Below are 18,955 nucleotides of genomic sequence, written 5' to 3'. Positions count from 1 at the left end.
ATTACTGAAACATAGAAGATTCATCACGTAAAAGAAAAACCTTAATTTTCAAATCTATCTATGAGTTTTATCTGTGAGGATCAGAATATACAGTATGTATCTATCTATCCACCTCGATGGATTGATTGAGTTTCCTTCTTTCCTGCTCTCTTCCTTCTTCTTGTTTGGTCAAAACAACAACAACAAAAAAAAACTATAGAAGGAATAAGGCTAAGGACCGGATTCCAAAATCTGTAAGAGAAAATATGCAGGCAGGATTTACGTTTTATCAAGAAATAAAATAAATGTGTCCTAAAACTATGTCAGGCAAATGTTACGTCAGGCAGCTGAATTTGCTATTCCGCTATATATTTAAATTGATTTCAGGGCAATTCTTAATTCATTATTTGGGAATTTCTAATCAATCCACCTAGTGCAGGGGAGTCCAGCATTATTCCTGCATCTTCCTCTGTCTCTGAATCAGAGGATTAAGAGACTCCAAACACCCCATAGCCCAACCATTGGCTTATTTGGCCCTACAATGCAGGATGCAGCCACTGCAGCCCCTGAGAGACGATGGCTACTCATCCTTTGCTTTAATACAGTGATGGCGAACCTTTTAGAAACCAAGTGCCCAAACCGCAACCCAAAACCCACTTATTTATCGCAAAGTGCCAGGGCCGCATCAGCATTGTGGTGCCCTCGGGGGGGGGGCAGAGAGGCATCTCTGAGTGCCACCTCTGGCATGCCAAACCCGGGGGCACAAAAATGGGCCACTGTGCTGCAAGGGGCAAAAACGGCCACCGCAGCACTATGGGGTGCAGATACAAGACGCTGCACCATGGAAGAACAGGGCAGGGCTAGTGAGTATCATGCAGGCACTAAGCCCACCCCATTTGCAGCGTGTGCATGCTCGCAGCCCCGTGCATGCATGTAAAATGCTTCTCCTTCCCTTTTTTTCCAGTCCATCAATCGACAATGGTTGGTGACCTCTGCTCTACCACCTCTGCTCGAGCTTGCAAGTTGGCTGCTTTGCCTCCTTTGTGCTGGGCGGGGCTCCTGCTCCAGACAGTGGTGGGGGCCTGATGTACGCATGCCAACAGAGAGAGCTCTGAGTGCCACCTCTGGCACGCGTGCCATAGGTTCACCACCACTGCTTTAATACTTCCAGAGAAATAACGTCCACCACAATCTTTCAATTATGGAGTTTAAAGCAGAGGCCTATGATCTGTGGCCTAAAACATACGTAGCCCTCTGAAATCCATAGTTGCCAGGACCCTCCAAAAACCCCATAGTTGAACTGTACTTTTTAACACCCAAATGGCCAGATTCAAGGGAAACTAGCTGGATTTTGTAGTACAAGTACCTGTCCTTCCATTAAAGTCCAGCAAATATTTTGTACTTAACTCCTTTTTTAGGATCCAACAAACTGTTTTCAGCCTGATCCCCAAGTTCAGCATGGAAATGTTTGCATCTACAACCCTTTCCTGCCAATATTTGCTTGAAGAAGCAGGGTGTGGATTCTGTCCTTAAAATAAACCCCAGGATTTCTCTCCATTATCTTGGAATTCTTTCTGAATAATAAGGATCTCTCTTAGCACATTTTTGCCTCATTTGGCCCCCAAATATTGGATATCCCCTTTACAGGCAGGAGCGCTAATCCAGCTTTCTTTAAATGTACTTAAGAGTATTGTTGCTAAGTCCAACTTTTCCAGAACTGTAATGTAAGCTATTTTTCAGTTGTAGTTCAAATACTGTATATTGCAGACCACAAAACAAAAGGAACATGGAAGTATATTTCTCACCTGGTGGCACACAATATTTCTCTCTAGGTTAGCCAGCCCTGACATTTCCTTTTCGTTTAAGTTATTGTTTCCCGAAGTGTCTAGGCTGCTGTTCACTGTTTCCTTACAGGCAGTAATCATCTCAAAAAGCTTTTGGAGATCACAGTTGCTGAAAAAAGTCTGGATAGAAGGATGTCCTAAATAATAGCATCATGTATTTTGACAGGGCCAATTTAGGTGGAAAGAATTGTTGTTTACTTGCTGAGCGCTTATTTTGCTTGGCATATTCTCTGAAGGACATGACATGTGAACTGAGAATCACAACTGAAGCCATTTTCTTCTTAAATCAAATACTCTAAAAATATATAGAGAATCCAAACAATGCAGAAACACGCATGTTTTTGGAGGATGTACTTTGGAAGGAATTTAGCAAAGTCAGAAAGAAGTTATTTCCCTGAAACAATTTGGACTGGAGGCAGCTTCTCTTAGACTCCAGAAATGGAAAGTATGAAATAGGACAATACTGTTTTTGAGATGAATACTTAACCTATTTTATTATTTAATCAGTGTAGATGTATATATTGTTTCAGGACCATAGTGGCAGATATAGGCAAATCAGTCTGACAGGAACAGTTCATGTCTGAACCCTGCACAGTAGGAATCCCTCAGCGCAAAACTGACAGACATTGAGGGAAAGCTTAACCTCCCAAAAAGAAAATAGCAAAAACAGCATTTCTTTCAGAGAACGGGGGGGGGGGGGGAGTATATAGAGGTCCAGTTTCCTTTCCTTAGCTGTCTTCTGCTTTAAATCTCCCACTCAATCCCCAATGCCTTTTTTTGAAGAAGAAAAAGGAAAAAAGAATAAAAAAGGAAAATATATAAAGAAGTGATTTCCAACCTTCATCCCCACAAGTATGAACAAATGTAGCAACTTTTTGTATCTGATAAACAAACATCTCTCCATTCCATATCCTACCCCTTATCTGTAAGGCATCAACTTTTCAGTCTTGGTGTTAACAAAAAAATCCATAAAGGATTGCCACAACTTTGGAAAAATATCCTTATTTAACCTTGATCAAATAAACCAACTTTATATTCCTTCCTCTTACTTTTTCTGTATATTTCAAATTCTTTAAGTTCTTAAGCTTGTAATTATTTTTTCTTCTGTGAAGAATTGAAGATAAAACTTTTCCAATAATTTTTCAAATTTGTCATTCTAAAGATCTCTATTTTTAAATAGTAATGTCATTAAGAATTATATTTACAACAATAAAAACTAACAAACTAAAGAAGAAAAAAGTGCAGAAAAGGGAAAAAGAAGTGATTTCCCACCCTCATTACAAATATAATTTTAATAAGCCACCAATTTCTTAAAATATGAAAAATGATCTCTTCTTCCCATATCCTTATCTATAAACAAACCATGATCTTGTAATTTTGCTGTTGTCAGCAAACATCTTTAAGCATAACCAGAGATAACAATATATCTGATTTGATCCATTGATCAAATGAATCAACTTTATATTCCTTCCTTTTACTTCTAACACACCTGATCTTTAGTCCCTTCAAATAATGTCATAGAACCTGTTTTTTTAAAAAAAATATTTTCCCCTTCTCACAAAGTTCTTCAAAGGTTTAACAAGTTTCTTTTGTAAATCTATTATAGGAAAATTATTTAGGTCACTCTCTTGGTTTTTTAATTATTAAGACATCAGTCAGTTTCTCCTGTATATCAATATAATATCTTTTTCCATATCATTCTTGTAATCTGTCATTTTTAAATCTACTTTCAACTCAGACTCAATCTCATCAGATAGAACTTGTTCTTCTTCCATAATGTCTTTTGCTATGGCAGACATTATTAAAATTAATTTTTGGGTCCATTGTTTTAACAATATTTTTCAATGTATTCTATTATCTCCTCATGAGAAGCAGTCATCCAGAATACATGTAAATAAATCTTCCATCCTCTTGTTATCCAGAGAGGTTAGGTTCCAACGAACTGGTCTACACATTGGTTCCTAGGTCTTTGCTTGGTTGTTGACTTTTGCAGAGACATCTTTAATTTGCTGTACCTTAACAGAATTCCCCGCTTCCAGTTCCCAAAGATATAGCATGAACCCGGTAGGGTTTGTATTACTCTTGCTCTTCTACTTACAGTCTACTTTAATCACAAAATTGGGAAAACTAAGATGTGTCCATAAGACAAAGCTCTGTTACACCTTAGGTTCTATGAGTGGATTCTGATAAGACTTTTTGCCTACTCCTTAATGCAAGCAAGTAATTATATTTATAGCTTGATGTGAATGTAATGTTGGGAATTACATTTTACCTACTCCTCTTTCAAATTAATTACATGTTTTATTTTTTACTCTCAGTACTTGTATTTTCCAAGGATCTCTTGAGAAATAATTTCTCAGAGATGATTTTTTTTAAAAGGGAGCAGGTTAAAACAGTTGGGACCATTTACAGTTGCTTTCCACTGAATCAGATCACTGGTTTATTTAACTCAATATTGTTAGCAGCAGCTCTACAGAATTTTTGAAAAAGAATTTTTCTCTCTCCCCCAGGGATAGTTGAAAATTTCTGCATGAAAAATGTGTGCTGCACAATTGCGCAGCCAAAAGCTAGACATTCAAGCAGAGCAAATGCCAGCAGAGGTTAAACATTGCACTTTAGAGAATTTAAAGGACACAGTGTTCAGAAAATCTGCCTTCTCCAGTACCATTAAATCTATCCAAGTCTGGGTTGGGGGCTTCCCTCAGAAGATTTTTTGCCACCACTGAACTTCTATAAATAAGAAAGTCCTCAGAAGATTCTTTTTTGGGAGATAACTTTCTTCACATTAATACAATGTGAAGTGACTCTTGCCCCAAACAAGATCTCTGGACATTTCTCTTTCCTAAAGGATTTTTTAAAAAAATCTCTTTCAAGGTAAAAATGTTTCATAGAGACTCTTGCCTTAACCTTTACCAAGGCTCCCTGGAGAAAAGGCTCTGAATTATCTCTCTCTTCCGATAAGTTTCTCAGCAATTTTCTCTTTTTGTCAGTCAGCCACTTTGTCCTTCAACGTTTTTTCTCCAGCCCCTTCCTACATTCTGTTCCATTTTCTGACTTGCTGCTTCAGTCCAACTTTCCTTCATCACCTGAAGGAATCATCCTTGAATCATCTTTATAATGTGGGAAAGGTAAACTGCTATTATCTTTATGTTTGTCTACGAAGATTTGACCACTTCCAATGAAGCTTTCAGCAATTTAATGTGTTTTGTGGCTAAACAACTTCTTTGTATTTCAAATGATGCATTTAAAATATTAATTTAGACTGAAACTTCTCAGTGATTAGCTTCTGCTGCTATAACCGCAGCTGACTAAGTATATTGGTAGAAATTCAGCTTTATACTTATCCAGGCCTAGGGATATTTCCGTGGGGGAACAAGCATTGTCCTTCACATCCTGAACTGCCACTCCTGTGTCCTGATTATTACTTCGGTCTCTTGCTTTGAGGTGGCTTGCACAAACTCCTGCTGGCCAGAGCATCCAGGAAGATCCTAAGGAAGAGCACCAAGATGCCACAACATCTTGGCTTCGCAAGGCTAGGTGAATTCTGAAGAGAGGGAGGTGGGATAATTGGGATTTCTTATCAATGGGAAACCAAAAAGAGATCACACAAATGATTTTTATAGTGTGATCTCAGGACTAACACCTGAGCCAAAATTAATTTGCTTAATTTATAAGAATAATACAAATCCTACAGGGTTGTAGAGAAACGTAAGTGTTGAAGGGGAAGATGGAGATAACCTTAATGAAAAAGGGAAGAAAAGCAACAACTCAAATCTCGGTCATCTTCCCTCCCTGAAAGGAAGAGACTATGAACACTTTCTCAAACCTATGTCGAAGTTTGTGTGTAAACACATCACCATTTCCTGATGTTTTATGTAATGTAAATGTTGTCCGTGCTGGCTAAAAAACTTGTTGAATGCTCTTGAAGGATCCCAAAATGAGAAAACTAGAAAGTACTTGGCATTATTACAGGTAGTCCTCCACTTACGACCAAAACTGAGCCCAAAATTTCTGTTCTGAAGCAAGACAGTTGTCAAGTGAGTTTTGATTCATTTTACGACCTTTCTTGCCACGGTTGTTAAGTGAATCACTGCAACTGTTACGTTAGTAACAGAGTTGTTAAGTGAATCTGGCTTCCCCACTGATTTTGCTTGTCAGAAGGCTGCAAAAGGTGATCACATGATTCCAAGATACTGCAACTGTCCTAATACAGGCCAGTGGCCAAGCGTCTGAATTTTGATCACCTGAATGTGGGGATGCTGCAATGGCCATAAGTGTGAAAAACAATCACTTTTTTCAGCGCTGTTGTAACTTTGAACAGTGACTAAACCAATGGTTGTAAGCCGAGGACTGCCTGTAACAGTCTATGTGAACTGTATGCTTCAATTCTTGTGGAAACCAAAGGAAATCAAATCAAGTAAAAATTATACAGTCATAGACCAGCATGGTAGTTTAAACTCATTGTTAATTTGCGTATATACACTATTAAACTTTTTGTGTCTGTAATCTCTGGGTGAAACAGTGCAATAATCTTTGAGCCAAGGTATCTCAAACGGGCAGCATACAGAATGTATCCAAAATCCAGGATCCATGATTCCCGTGGGACTGAAATTTGGCAAATTTGTGGCTTTTTTAGTTCTTCATTCCCCCCGCCCCCCTCACGGTAGGACTGCAGTTGCCCATAAAAAGATATGAAGGCAACAAATGTCAGCAGAAATTCCCAGAGTCATCCCTGCTTTCCCTATCTCAAGAATTATCCACTGACATTTGGACTGCATACAGGGAGCTGTATCTGGGGGGGGGGGAAACAAACCCTCACATTATCCATACAGGAGAGTCTAGATTCAATTCCCACACTACGAAATATGGTGGCCCCAAATCAGCCTGGCTGATGATTTCAGCCTCCCCTTTTCTCTAGCAACCCTTCTGATCAATCCTTTTAGCCATAGGCTTAACCTGGCCAGGCAGATTCTCAAGTTCAACTCCCAGGTTTCATACGACTTCCAAGTTCTCTTTTACCCATTCTCATTGCCCTTTTCTCTCCTATCAGCTGACTGCCTTGGGTAACCTGACATCATCGGTACCATCCTGAGAACCCAGAAAAACAGAAATATACAAAAAAAAAGCAGACGCATGTAGTAAGAAAGCGAAACAGTAGTGAAAATAAGAGCAAAATAAAGAAGCATGTCGGCATGAACAGGCATTCTAGACGAAGTTTGAAGCACACTCACACCATATACAAGACGTTTTTACTTTCACCTTCAAGTCACAATGTACATTTAACAAGGGACAAAGAATTTTAGCAATCCTTTGCTCTATTTGGAGCATTAACCTTGTGGCCATGAAAAAGAATGGAAAGGTGTGGAGTCATCCAGGGTGCAATGGCCATATAAAGATGCCCAGAAGGATTGGATGTAGCCCCGGGACTTTAGTTGGCACCTCAGGCTTAAATACTATTAGTTATCAAAATAAAATACATAGGATGCAACCTATAGGACTTCCTGTCATCCCAAATGACCCAGAAACCTGTGTTCTTCCCATTTGTGCTGAATGTTTTAAATTGCTGATGGTACCTAGAAAGTGACAATGAACTGAGATCTTTGATATTCCAGCTGTCATATCTCGGTGTCAAACTGCCAGTGCTAGGGTTTGTTATTTTTAGAACTGGTTACTGTACAAAGTGGGTGTTGGAAAAACACGTCACGTTTTGCCATTAAGGCTTTCCTTGTTAGCAGGTATCCACCATATGCATGTGTTTACAGTATTGGTACTGATTCACGGACACACTTCTAGGTTTAAGAGGTTGGGCCCTTGGTTCGAATGGGGTTCTGTTGTTCAAACATTCTGTCTTACTAAGTACAGTTACAGTTATGATGAAAATCAAGTGAATAGACTTTGAAAAAATGTATGGTGTTTATGAGATGAGTTAATTATGAGATACAATTATGACATACAAACCACTATGTCTAAATGAAATCTCCTGTGCAGTCCTCTATCATTAGTACTGTAATGATTACCTCCTGCCAGGACCCCTTTAGAAGTCCCAAATGCTGGAAGAGATAGAATGACTAGGAGCAACGTGGATGGTCCTGTTCACAGTGGTGGGCTGTCAGCCCTTTGAGGTAGACCTGACTAGGAAACCAAAGTTATGAATGCTAATGCTGTTTTTATTATAAGGTTACAGTAACAAAATCTTTTAAGTCTGAATGTGCTGCCTCCCTCTCTCCCTTTATCTTTAAGAGAACTAGGGACAGAGATGCTTTCTCAAAGTACATTTCTGCCTAGCACTCAAGTTTCTTTTCTCTGACCATTGTTTTGGTTGCAGCTCTTCCTCTAGTTCCTCAAGGTTACTCTTACATCCGTTTATACGGGGTACCATTGGGACACCTGTAGGGTCAAGGTTAACAACTGATCATCCAGGAGAAGATCTATCTGTGATGGCACACATAATCAATGAGTCAGTCAAAGCTCCTGGAAGTAGAACTGGGAAAGAAACATCATCATTTGGACCCAGAGCAGCTGTTTTATATCATATCAGAACAATTATACTTCTAATGTAGCCCTGTCTAGCTTGAAGGATATAATTTGTTTCTTTATAAAACTGTGGTGCCTTTTATATTAAGAGAGATACATAACTAAACTGGAGACAAGGTTCAAAACGATTCATTTTTCTCTTGCAAGTTGTAACTTCCAATAATTTTTCTGAAGAAGTTCACCTGGTGAAATATTCAAAGTCATTAATTTATTTTTAGTAAAACCTCATACTGATCAGTGCTTGTGTGACCCATTTTAATTCTCATAGCCTTAAAAGTTTGTGCATGAATGCAAGAATCTCTAAGAAATGGAAAATGTTAATACAAATAGGCAAAGAACTCATTTTAGTTCAGAATTCTCAAATCAAACGCTGTACTGCAAGATGAGTTAAGATTTAAAGATACTCAGGGAACATTATAAAAAGGAAGTCATGGTAGGAAGAAATTCAAAGTGTCTTCATTCTGAAAGCAACCAGTTAATATGATTTCCTTATGCTTGATTACTTACCTTTATTGTAGATTTAGCTGCAGGTTTTTTTATATATACTAGATGGGGTTATATCATTTCCTCTGCTGGCATAATAGCTTTCCTCTTCTCTCTTGGAACTAAGATTTATATGACATTTCCCCACCAAATTCCTGCCTGCCCAAATAAACTTGATTATCACATTCATGTCTCACTTGCACCCTTGCAATTCATGGTAGTAATAAAGTTCTCTTCATTTTATCCTCACAGCTTTGTAAAGTCCACTGGCCACTCAATGAATGCAGAAGGCATTGTTCATTGCCTTAACTACTGGCTTTTGCTCATTCAGTGTGCAAAAAGTTAGATCTATGCGTAAGATATCTTACACAAAAGCACTTCTGTTTCTTTTTTTAACCCACCTCAATCAGCCAAATCTACAAGATAAAAGAGATTGCTCTTTACTGTTATGGCAAAAAAACAACAACAAGCTATCTTGTGGCACCATATTACTTACATTTTTGTGACTCACAATCCAGTTCATCGTATTTTAAAAGTACCATCTAAAGACATAAATGAGCATGTCGCTCTTTGGAGATTTTGAAAAAGTCAACAGATATGAAATCTTAATCCATTGGAGTCACTATTGAGAAATCTTATATCTCAAGTCTTTCTCAGAGTGTAGGGCTTCTATTCTGTCCTAAAACTTACCAACTTACCAAATGAGTGAGAATGATGCTCTGCTCCCATGGCAAAAGAATATCTAATTTTAATTTTGGGCTGGGTCATAAAGATAAGGTTTTTTGAGAACTTATAGTGACACTGAGGGAGACGCAAAGCTGTAGAAAAAGATCAAGATTTAAATTGGTACTGGCTTATCTGCACAGTTCCCAGGTTTTTGTTTATCTAGCCAAGGCCAGGTTCTGCAATCTCAGTACCAGAGAAAGAAGATCATGAGGTTTTGGTACCAGGTTTTGATAAGACCTTAGTATTGCCCTTTATTTTACATAGACATAGTGCTGAGTGCTATGTAACTTCACTGTTTTGGGGTCTCTCCACTGTTGTTCCACTGGGAGTCCCAACAGCTGAACAGAGTTTTGTTATTGTCTTGCTTGGTATGCTATGCTTTTGTGTTTGTGTTAAATCTGCCTGCTAAAGTTAATAATAAAACTTTAAACCTCTTCATTTACTGGTGTGTTTATTGTCTCTGGTTCTTCAATTGACTTACATTTAGCCACTGCCTGTCTCTTGGCAATACAGAACTTAGCCCCAACCTAAAAGAGGTTCTAATGGCTAACACCAGCCCTCTGTTTTGGGCCTGGAAACAAACAGGCAGATGAATCAAAAGACAATAGACCAACATAGTAATTTAAGGCAAATTTAATGTTATTAAAATGAACATTGTCGTTTTTATGTTTTTGGAAATATCCTATGTTAATACCAAATAAATATTTCCTGTGGATAAATTATTGAGGAAATGTATTTGTTATTGGGCATCACCAAAGTTTTCTTTGGCTAAATTGAGATTATTATTTGAGGAAGGTCTCTTTAACATATGTAACTTGCAAAAATATCATTGGGCCAACATTTTATCAGCCATCTGCTGGTGGAGTGAAAATATAATTGAATATCATCCTTCTGGGCTAAGCTGGAAAGTTATTATCTATTTCTTTTGCAAGCATGGAAAGTGCTTTGGAACAATGAATAGCAGAAAAGGTGTTTAATTTCTGGGAGTATAAGCAGTGAGAAATCATTGGGCCATAATGGGATATAAATTGAGTTTTGATAATGAGAATTATGAATACCTTATATATATATATAAAACCTACTTTAAAAGGGATGATAAATAATTCTATTGGAAGATTTGGGCAGAAGCTGGGATAACTATTTTAAGGATTTTTACTAACTTCAAACTGAATTTGTCTTCCCAATTTGAAATAATGGAAGCATTTCCAGCTTAAGTATCTTCTAACAGATCAATACATAACAAATACTTTGGCTGCCTCAAAGGCATTTGAGTTGCTTCCTTACATCAAAGTTAATTGGGAAGCTAGCAGAATGTTCCAAATGATCACATGACTACAGGATGCTTTGATCACAGCGGATTTACCTAAATGAAGGTAATGAACTGAAACTGCAATCATATGTCAGCATGTTCACATGACATCACACCTTATGATCATATTGCTTAGCAACAGAATTCCCCTCCCAAATACTGTTGGTAAGTGAGGACTACCTGTATTCCATCCGTCAAAGAACGGTTGTTAGAAATGTGTGATTTATCTGTACGGAAGGTGCAGTATTTTCTATCAATCAAAAGATGCAGCAATATGTGCTACTATGGCAAAGTTTGTGATATCTTATGTCATATAATATGTATTCATATTATAGCAGCAAATTCATCAGCGAAGCTCGTGATTCTTGATAAATATTAAATATAAGGTAATTTTTCTTTCTTTCTTAGTTTGCATTTTAGTCAGTGCTATGTATTTTTTTAAAAAGCAATTATTTTTAAGATTAAATATTATTTTGTTAAATACACCCCCACCCCCACACACTATTAGGTGTATAAATTATTATTATTATTTTTTTTTTAAAAAAAGGGCAGCCTTGTGCAGAAACCCTTACAATAATTCAGCTTGGATAAATTGTGTCCTAATAAGTTTAAATGCTGCTTAGTAAATATCACCCGTCCTGGATACTAATCCAAAGGAGCCTCCGTTCGCCCCCCCTTCTCTCCCCCCCAGCAAAATATCCAGGGAGGAGGAAATAGAAAAAATGAGCGATTTGATCTTGAATCAGACCTGCCTAGGCGGTTGCACACTAAGGAGGCCCAATCGCAGCTAGGGTGCAAAGCGGGAGCCGCTGGCGCACGCGGGGAGGGGACCCCCCCCGCCCCCCCGAGGAGCAGCTCCGTGGGAAGAGGCACCCCCCACCCCCACCAACCGGCGGCTCCCTTCTTCGCGCAGGTCCACGCGCCCCACTTTCAGTCCCCGTGACCTTTCCCCTCCGCCAGTCTCCGCCCCAGAGGGAAGCGCGTCCCTCCCGTTCCGCCGGCTGCTTTCGCCTGGGCAGAGCGTGGCCGGGCGGGAGGCGTTCCGCTTTTTCCCTGCCGCTTCTGCAAGCCCGTGGGCTCACCCCTGCTTTTCCTGGCGGCGAGGTGAAGGCGCGCGCGCGGTGGGCGGGGAGTCGGGGCGGCGGGGGGGGGGGTCGTGGCGCCGGCCGGGGAGGGCTCCGCGCTCCGTTCTGCGTCGCGTGCTTGGAGGAGATTGGGGAAGGGAGGGGGGGGAGGTGTGCGCGCGGCTGGAGGAGGCCCGGATCTGCAGCTCCTCCCCAGCTCCCACCCAGGTCTCGGCGGCTAGCTCGCCTCCCTCCGCTCCGCTGTTTTGGTGGGAGTGCGGGGTTGCGGCGGGGGAGGGGGAGGGAGGGAAAGGAGGCGAGGAGCTCCTGCCACGCGGGCAGGTGGAAAGGAGGGTCCGGGCAGAGGCCTGCCGGCCTGCTGTCTGTCAGAGACAGACCGGCTCTGCCAGCTCGCTCGCTCGCTTTCGGTGCAGTTGGGAGCCCAACCGGGAATCTTCCCCAAAGTGGTGGATTCGTGCGGGCAACGAGGAGGGGGGGTGGTGTGGGGCGCGCCGAACCGCCGGTCGACGCCGCCACACACAGTGCGCGACCCGGGTGTGTGTGTGTGTGTGTGTGTGGTGGGTGCCCGGATGAATGAAGGTGCCTTATCCTGGTTTGTGAAGCTCTTTGGAAGGAACGCAGGTTGACCTCCTCTGGCTTGCCGCTTTGGGTGAGTCGGAAAGACCGTCGCTTGTCCGCTAGAAGAGAGATTGCCCGCCGGACGAGGAAGATGCTTAAGACGGAGATGGCGAGCAGTGGCCAGCTAGCTACCCCCCTTGTTTGAAGTGCGATATATCTATCTATCTATCTATCTATCTATCTATCTATCTATCTATCTATCTATCTATCTATCTATCTATCTATCTATCTATCTATCTATCTATCTATCTATCTATCTATCTATCTATCATCTCTCTCTCTCTCTCATATATATATATATATATATATATATATATATATATATATATATATATATATATATATATATATATATATATATATATATATATATATATATATATATATATATATATATATATATATATATATATATATATATATATATATATATATATATATATATATATATATATATATATATATATATATGGAGGTAGCTGGTGCTTTCCTGTCTTTGGGGGAGGTAGCCTCCCCTTCATTTGGGAGACGAGTTCCCAATACGTCCCGAGGGAGGAGTTTGAATGCTGCTGTGTGGAGTCCTCCCGCCAGCTCGTTTGACTAGCTGGGAAGCCTCCGCAGCTGCCACTCAGAACAGAAAACGTCAGGAGAAGTTGGCGGTGCTGAATTTCAATCCCTTCTTGGGCACTGAGATGGTTATTTTTAGCTCAGCATTTCCAGGAGCTTTGCAGAATCAGATTCAGCTACCAGAACTCTGGCAGGAGAAGGGTGCCATGTACAATGGTATGCCTGGCTGTTGCCTGGCTACTGCCTCTATTCCGGTCCCTTGGGCATCCCCAAAGCCTTGCCATGTTGGGCTGTTATGGCTCCCAAGAAGGTATTTGACATACAGTAAATCAGTAAAATGCACATTCGTGTCACTCTTTATTTGTTCGGAATGGTGTTGCTAGGGTGTAAGAAAAGGAGTTTGGGACGTTTAGGCTTTCACGTGGTTTTTATTTCTAATTTCAGATGCCCCCCAAAAAGGGAGGTGATGGAATTAAACCACACCCAATCATTGGAAGATTTGGGACATCCTTGAAAATTGGCATTGTTGGTTTACCAAATGTTGGGTAAGTGATTAAAAGTCACTAAACTTTGCTTAATCATCCCAAAGCTTGTAGGCCGTTTTGACTACGGTAAATCAGAGAGTTGCACATTGTGTAAAGTTGTTGGTCTGAGATAAGGATGTCTAATCCAGCATGGATGTTATTTTTGAATTTGAAAATGTCAGATTGCTGAACTTGCTGTCTTAAAATAGCAGATCATTCAACTAGCTCTTTATGTGTTAAATAAAAATAGCTTTTATTAATTTGGCATTTTCTTCTGAAGAAAGAAAAGCTGTAAAGATGCTTCATTTTTTTTAAAAAAGGAATTGTTATAGTTCATTGAAAACACGCATTAAAGGGTATGCTATATTTAATTTTAGCTAGATCATTTTTGAAAGATGTGAAACATTAAATGAAATGTAAAATTTTATTTAACAAAAATAATGCACTAGAAAGTAGACTGTCTTCTAACTTATCTCGCACTGAGTTGCATAGGACACTAAGTTTTGAAGGGGAAAAATAAAGAATTCTATCATTCTGTTTTTTCTGTTTGCAAAATATTTAATTACCTTTATAATTATAATTATTCTGTTCTACTTATTTTGAAGTTTGCTTTAGAAGTTGGAAACAAGTGCTTTGACAGTTTGAGTTTGAATTACTGTGGGCTTGAGAGTTTGGTGTTGTGGAAATATGGAAAAACTGTTACCTAGCAAAGAATGCCAAATCATTTTTTTTAAAGTTCAGAATGAGATAACATTCAGAAACGGCTTAGACAGATACCTCCCTAATTACATAAGTAAAGGAAATAGAAAGTGTGTTTGGTGTATGGGTAGTCCTTGACTTATGACCGGTTGCTTAGTGACCGTTTGAAGTTACGACCAACCAGAAAATGGGACTTATGGGACACATACAAAGTTCTTATGGTCAGACTCCCTCCAGGGTCACATCACTGAACTTCTGGTGCTCAGCAGTATGGCCATATGCTCTTTGCAGTGTCCCATAGTCACACAATCACATTTTACAATGGTTTTGCCAAAAATTGACATTCACATCCGGCGTTTTGTAAAACTGCACCCATATCGAATCACTGGACTGCTACCAAAGTTGTAAAATTGGACTGGTCACGTCATGAATGTTACAACATACAATGGTTATGGACAGGCTTCATTACAGTCTTATGTTGAGGACTACCTGTGTTGGTTAAAATAGTAGAATAGAAAGCAGGAGAGTGTGAGTTTTAGTCCCACCTTAGGTGTGAAAGCCAGCTGAGTGACTGTGCCAATCTGTGTAGTGTCCAACTCACCTCACAAGGTTGCCTTTGAAGGGAAAATAGGAGAAGGAAGAAGTGCTACGTAGGTTTATCACCTTGAATTACCTATAAAGTAATAAAGGCAGGATAAAAATCTAATAAATAAAAAAGTTTGAGAAGTAAATGCAGCACATTCAGACTTGGAAGATTCTGATTTTATACTTTTATAAAAGTAGTTTTAGCCTTTCTGTGGAGTTGGCCTGGTCTACTTAGTAGGGCTGATGAACTGGGAGATTCCCTTAAGTTCTTCCTTAAGTAAGGAAGGTGGCTGGGTCACTTTGAGCATAAACCGTGGTTGCACAATGCTTGGAATGCAGTATTGTAGGCTAATTCTGCCAACTGCCAGCAGTTTTAACTCTCACTGGCTCAAGGTTGACTCAGCCTTCCATCCTTCTGAGGTCAGAAAAATGAGGACCCAGATTGTTGGGGACAATAGGCTGATTCTGTAAACCGCTTAGGGCTGTAAAGCACTGTGAAGCAGTACAGTAGTGGCCAAAATTGTGGAAACCTTTTGGGAAAAGTGTACAGTAGAAATGCCACCTTTGGTTAAGTTTCCACCAATTTTTCTTCTAATTTCTTTATAACTGTAGCCTTGTTCACTTAATAATACTATTTTACATCACTTTCTGGGCAACCAGTCAACTCTTTGCACCATTACTTTAATTTTATTACATTTTACAAGCTCACTAAATAAAAGAACAAAAAAACACCAACCAACTTGATAGCGATCACATAACACACTGACAAAAGTCCTCCTCTCAGCTTCAATACATGACATCAATAACTGAATCCTACTGTGGTCTGATTGGCTCATTGCCAAAACAAGATGGCACCTGATTGGCTCTCTAAACACTCATGCTCATTGGCTACAATCAGATGAAGGAAAGCTACCTGAAATCAACCTAAGCAAGTTGTGCTTCCTTTTTCTGGTTATTTGGCTTCTGATCGACAAGCTCAGCGTCCTAACCCACTAAGCCACCACATCCCTTATAATTTTATGGTACTACTCCCAAAAAAAGAGGTGTTATTAGCCATCAAATCTCAAAAATACACTTTTCCCAAAAGATTTCCACAATTTTGACCGCTACTGTATATAGGTCTATAAACAAAGCCACCTTCTTTCAGGCCAAGGAAGCACTATGAATGCTGCTTTAAGTTGTACTATATAAATAAAAAAAATATTTATCTTACACTTTATTCTTATTTTATTCTTTCACAAAGTTGGAAGTTATGATTTGTAGTTTTGTTTCTGCTTGTTTTGGAGAGAGATGTCAGATCCAAGGTTGGATAATAACACATTGTCTATGCTTTGGTAAGCTGTTCTTACTAGTAGGAGGAACAAAATAGGAGTGGTTGAATTGGGTATATAAGAATAGTGATTCATTTGCGTTAACCCAGAATTCTCAGAAACTCTGCCTTGTTATGATTTATTTATTGCTTATATCTGTATCCCATTTTTTGTCAAAGTGTATGTAGTATACTACATGTGAGAAATATAGAGTTGAATGACAAGTGACTGAGTCACTCTATAAGCTGTACAGACTTAGGTCTCAGTATTCCCATCCTGGCCCAGCACTTTAACCACTACGATCTGAACTTTCAGCATACCTTTCTAATTATATTTTATTTCAAAAATAATTGCTTTAGCCTCAATGCTGGTTTTCTGAAAAACAACAACTTCATAGTCAATATTACTGATGGCCAGTTGCTGCAAAATAAAATTGGAACGTGAGATAACTTCTAGGCTCATCTATAGCATTTTGAATGGCATCTGATGTGTCACTATCGGAAAATTTGTTCGAGCTAATTTGCCATGGCTGTTCCGATGTGATGAATAAAATCTGACCGTTTTGTACATAGCTGTTTGAAGACTGGATGTTATCATAAATATTCCTTCTACCAAATGTGAAATTTGAAGCATGCATTCAAACATGTATCTTGAAAATGAGATTTATGCTAATTTTTCAGGGAGCTGCTAAGAGATCTGTCAGAAACTAGAAATATATTACAGTGGTTCAAACAAATTAGAAAAGGTTTTTTGTAGAAATAAGGAAATCCTTTTTTTTAAAGTTCTCATCATTTCTGTGCAAAAGAAATGCAAAATCCTGACACTTTCAAAAGATGTTTGTGGTGTTCAGTACTCAGTAATAATTAGTGCTGTGTAATACTGTGGATTTTGAAGACATGAAAGTGCTTTGGATCACATGAAAACATAAACATTACCTACGTCCTCTACCTCTTAAGGCAGCCATGTCACTTCCTGGGATCATACAGTTGGTTTACGGAGTCAGTACAGATACTACTGTATGTTTGAGGCTCAGCATCCTTCAAATCACTTTCTGACATCTTGAATTATTGCACAGCCATAGTGGTGATATATCTTTCATATGTCATTTAACGAGTGACCAGTGTCAAATATGGCAACTCTTTTTTTTAAAGGAAATCTACATTTTTCAATGTATTAACCAAGAGCCAAGCTGCAGCAGAAAACTTTCCATTCTGCACTATTGATCCAAATGAGAGCCGAGTGCCTGTGCCAGATGATCGATATGAATTTCTCTGCCAGTACCATAAGCCTCCAAGGTAAATATGTGAAGAATCAATCAGTTGTTTGTTTCTGGTTAAAAATCTACATTTCTCACTATTGCTATTTAATAGGTTTAAATTCTGCAACTTTATATCGGGAACATTAAAGGTTTTAACAACGGTGTCTTTATTATCTAAGATATTTTAAAACATGGATTATTTTTCAAGAGTAATATATTTGAGAAGCTTTTATACCCATACATAGATATAAATTTGTGTGTGAGTAAAAACTCACTGATACGGTGAATGAAAAATGTTCTGTTAAGAAGTAAGGCAAGTTTTGAAACTAATTTTATCTTTTGAGGGTGTGTGAAAACCCCTGAGGGTTTTCTTTTTTCTTTTTCTTCAGTTGAAAAGTGCTATTTTTCCTATGCATTATTGTTCTTTATTGAAATTGTAAACAAATAATTGCATTTTTAAAGCAATTACTCAATTAAAGGGTTATGCACACACACACACACATGCATATACACACACACACACACACACACACAAACACTCACACAACATACACACGCATTTATAAAAAATTATATGCCCTCCATCCTGTCCAGAAATGACTCTGGGTGGCTTACAAATATTGCACCATTATAATTGGCATGCATGAGATTCTATGTCAGGGGTGTCAAACTCAATTTCATTGAGGGCTACATCAGCATTGCGGTTGCCCTCAAGGGGCTGGGTGGGTATGGCCAGGGTGGGTGTGGCCTACTGGGTGGGCGTGGCTAGAGTGCGTATGGCCTACTGGGTGGGCGTGGCCAGCTCTATATCGTTCGCATCAAGGGTGCCTATGGGGGCCTGGGCGGGAGTGGGACAGATCTGAGGGTCTCTGGCAGAAGGAGGGTCTCTGGGCCAGGGCCAAGGCAGTGGGGGCCGTTCCCTCACTTTTTCCAGGATGGCTTCGCGGGCCACATGAAACCACTTCACGGGCCGGATCCAGCCGCCGGGCCTTGTAACACCAGCTCCTTAAGTAACACCAGCTGCCTGCCATTAGTGCAGGTTCGCATCCCACCAGGCTCAAGGTTTACTCAGCCTTCCATCCTTCCGAGGTAGGTAAAATGAGGACCCAGATTGTTGGGGGCAATAAGCTGACTTTGTAATAATGCCGCTTGGGGGATGTGTGAAAGCCCTAATAAGCAGGCATATACATAGAATGAAGGCTACTGCTAAGCTTGTAAGCCGCCCTGAGTCTTCGGAGAAGGGCGGGATATAAATGGAATTAAAATAAAAATAAATAAAAATTGTGTTTGACATGTCTGTTCTATGTAATACCACAAATTTTATGCTCAGTTTCTGTCTCCCCTCTAAATTATAACAATCTTTATAGTTGTGGGAAATTCATGCTATAACCTGAAAGGTTATTTTTATAAAATGTTGTACTTTTGGTAGTCACA

General features: G+C 39.5%; 1 protein-coding gene across 3 annotated transcripts in view; it reads left to right on the top strand.

Moving 5' to 3' along the window:
• The first annotated feature begins 11,860 nt into the window (after positions 1-11,860).
• OLA1 (Obg like ATPase 1) overlaps positions 11,861-18,955 on the top strand; it is a 111,577-nt gene continuing 104,482 nt past the window's right edge. The window contains exons 1-3 of one of the 3 annotated variants that reach the window (XM_081314452.1): positions 11,861-11,979; positions 13,590-13,690; positions 17,415-17,558. In XM_081314452.1, coding sequence (XP_081170578.1) covers positions 13,590-13,690; positions 17,415-17,558 — 245 coding nt within the window. In that variant the 5' untranslated portion in view covers positions 11,861-11,979. Of the gene's footprint in view, positions 11,980-12,284; positions 12,368-12,523; positions 12,610-13,589; positions 13,691-17,414; positions 17,559-18,955 lie in introns of those variants that run through there. The other 2 variants (XM_081314453.1, XM_081314454.1) reach the window with 2 other exon arrangements.

Source organism: Vipera berus (genome assembly GCF_964194415.1).
Source record: "Vipera berus genome assembly, chromosome: 1".
NCBI lineage: Eukaryota > Metazoa > Chordata > Lepidosauria > Squamata > Viperidae > Vipera > Vipera berus.
The sequence above is the reverse complement of the archived record's forward strand: the minus strand, read 5'-3'. Positions and strand labels throughout refer to the sequence as shown.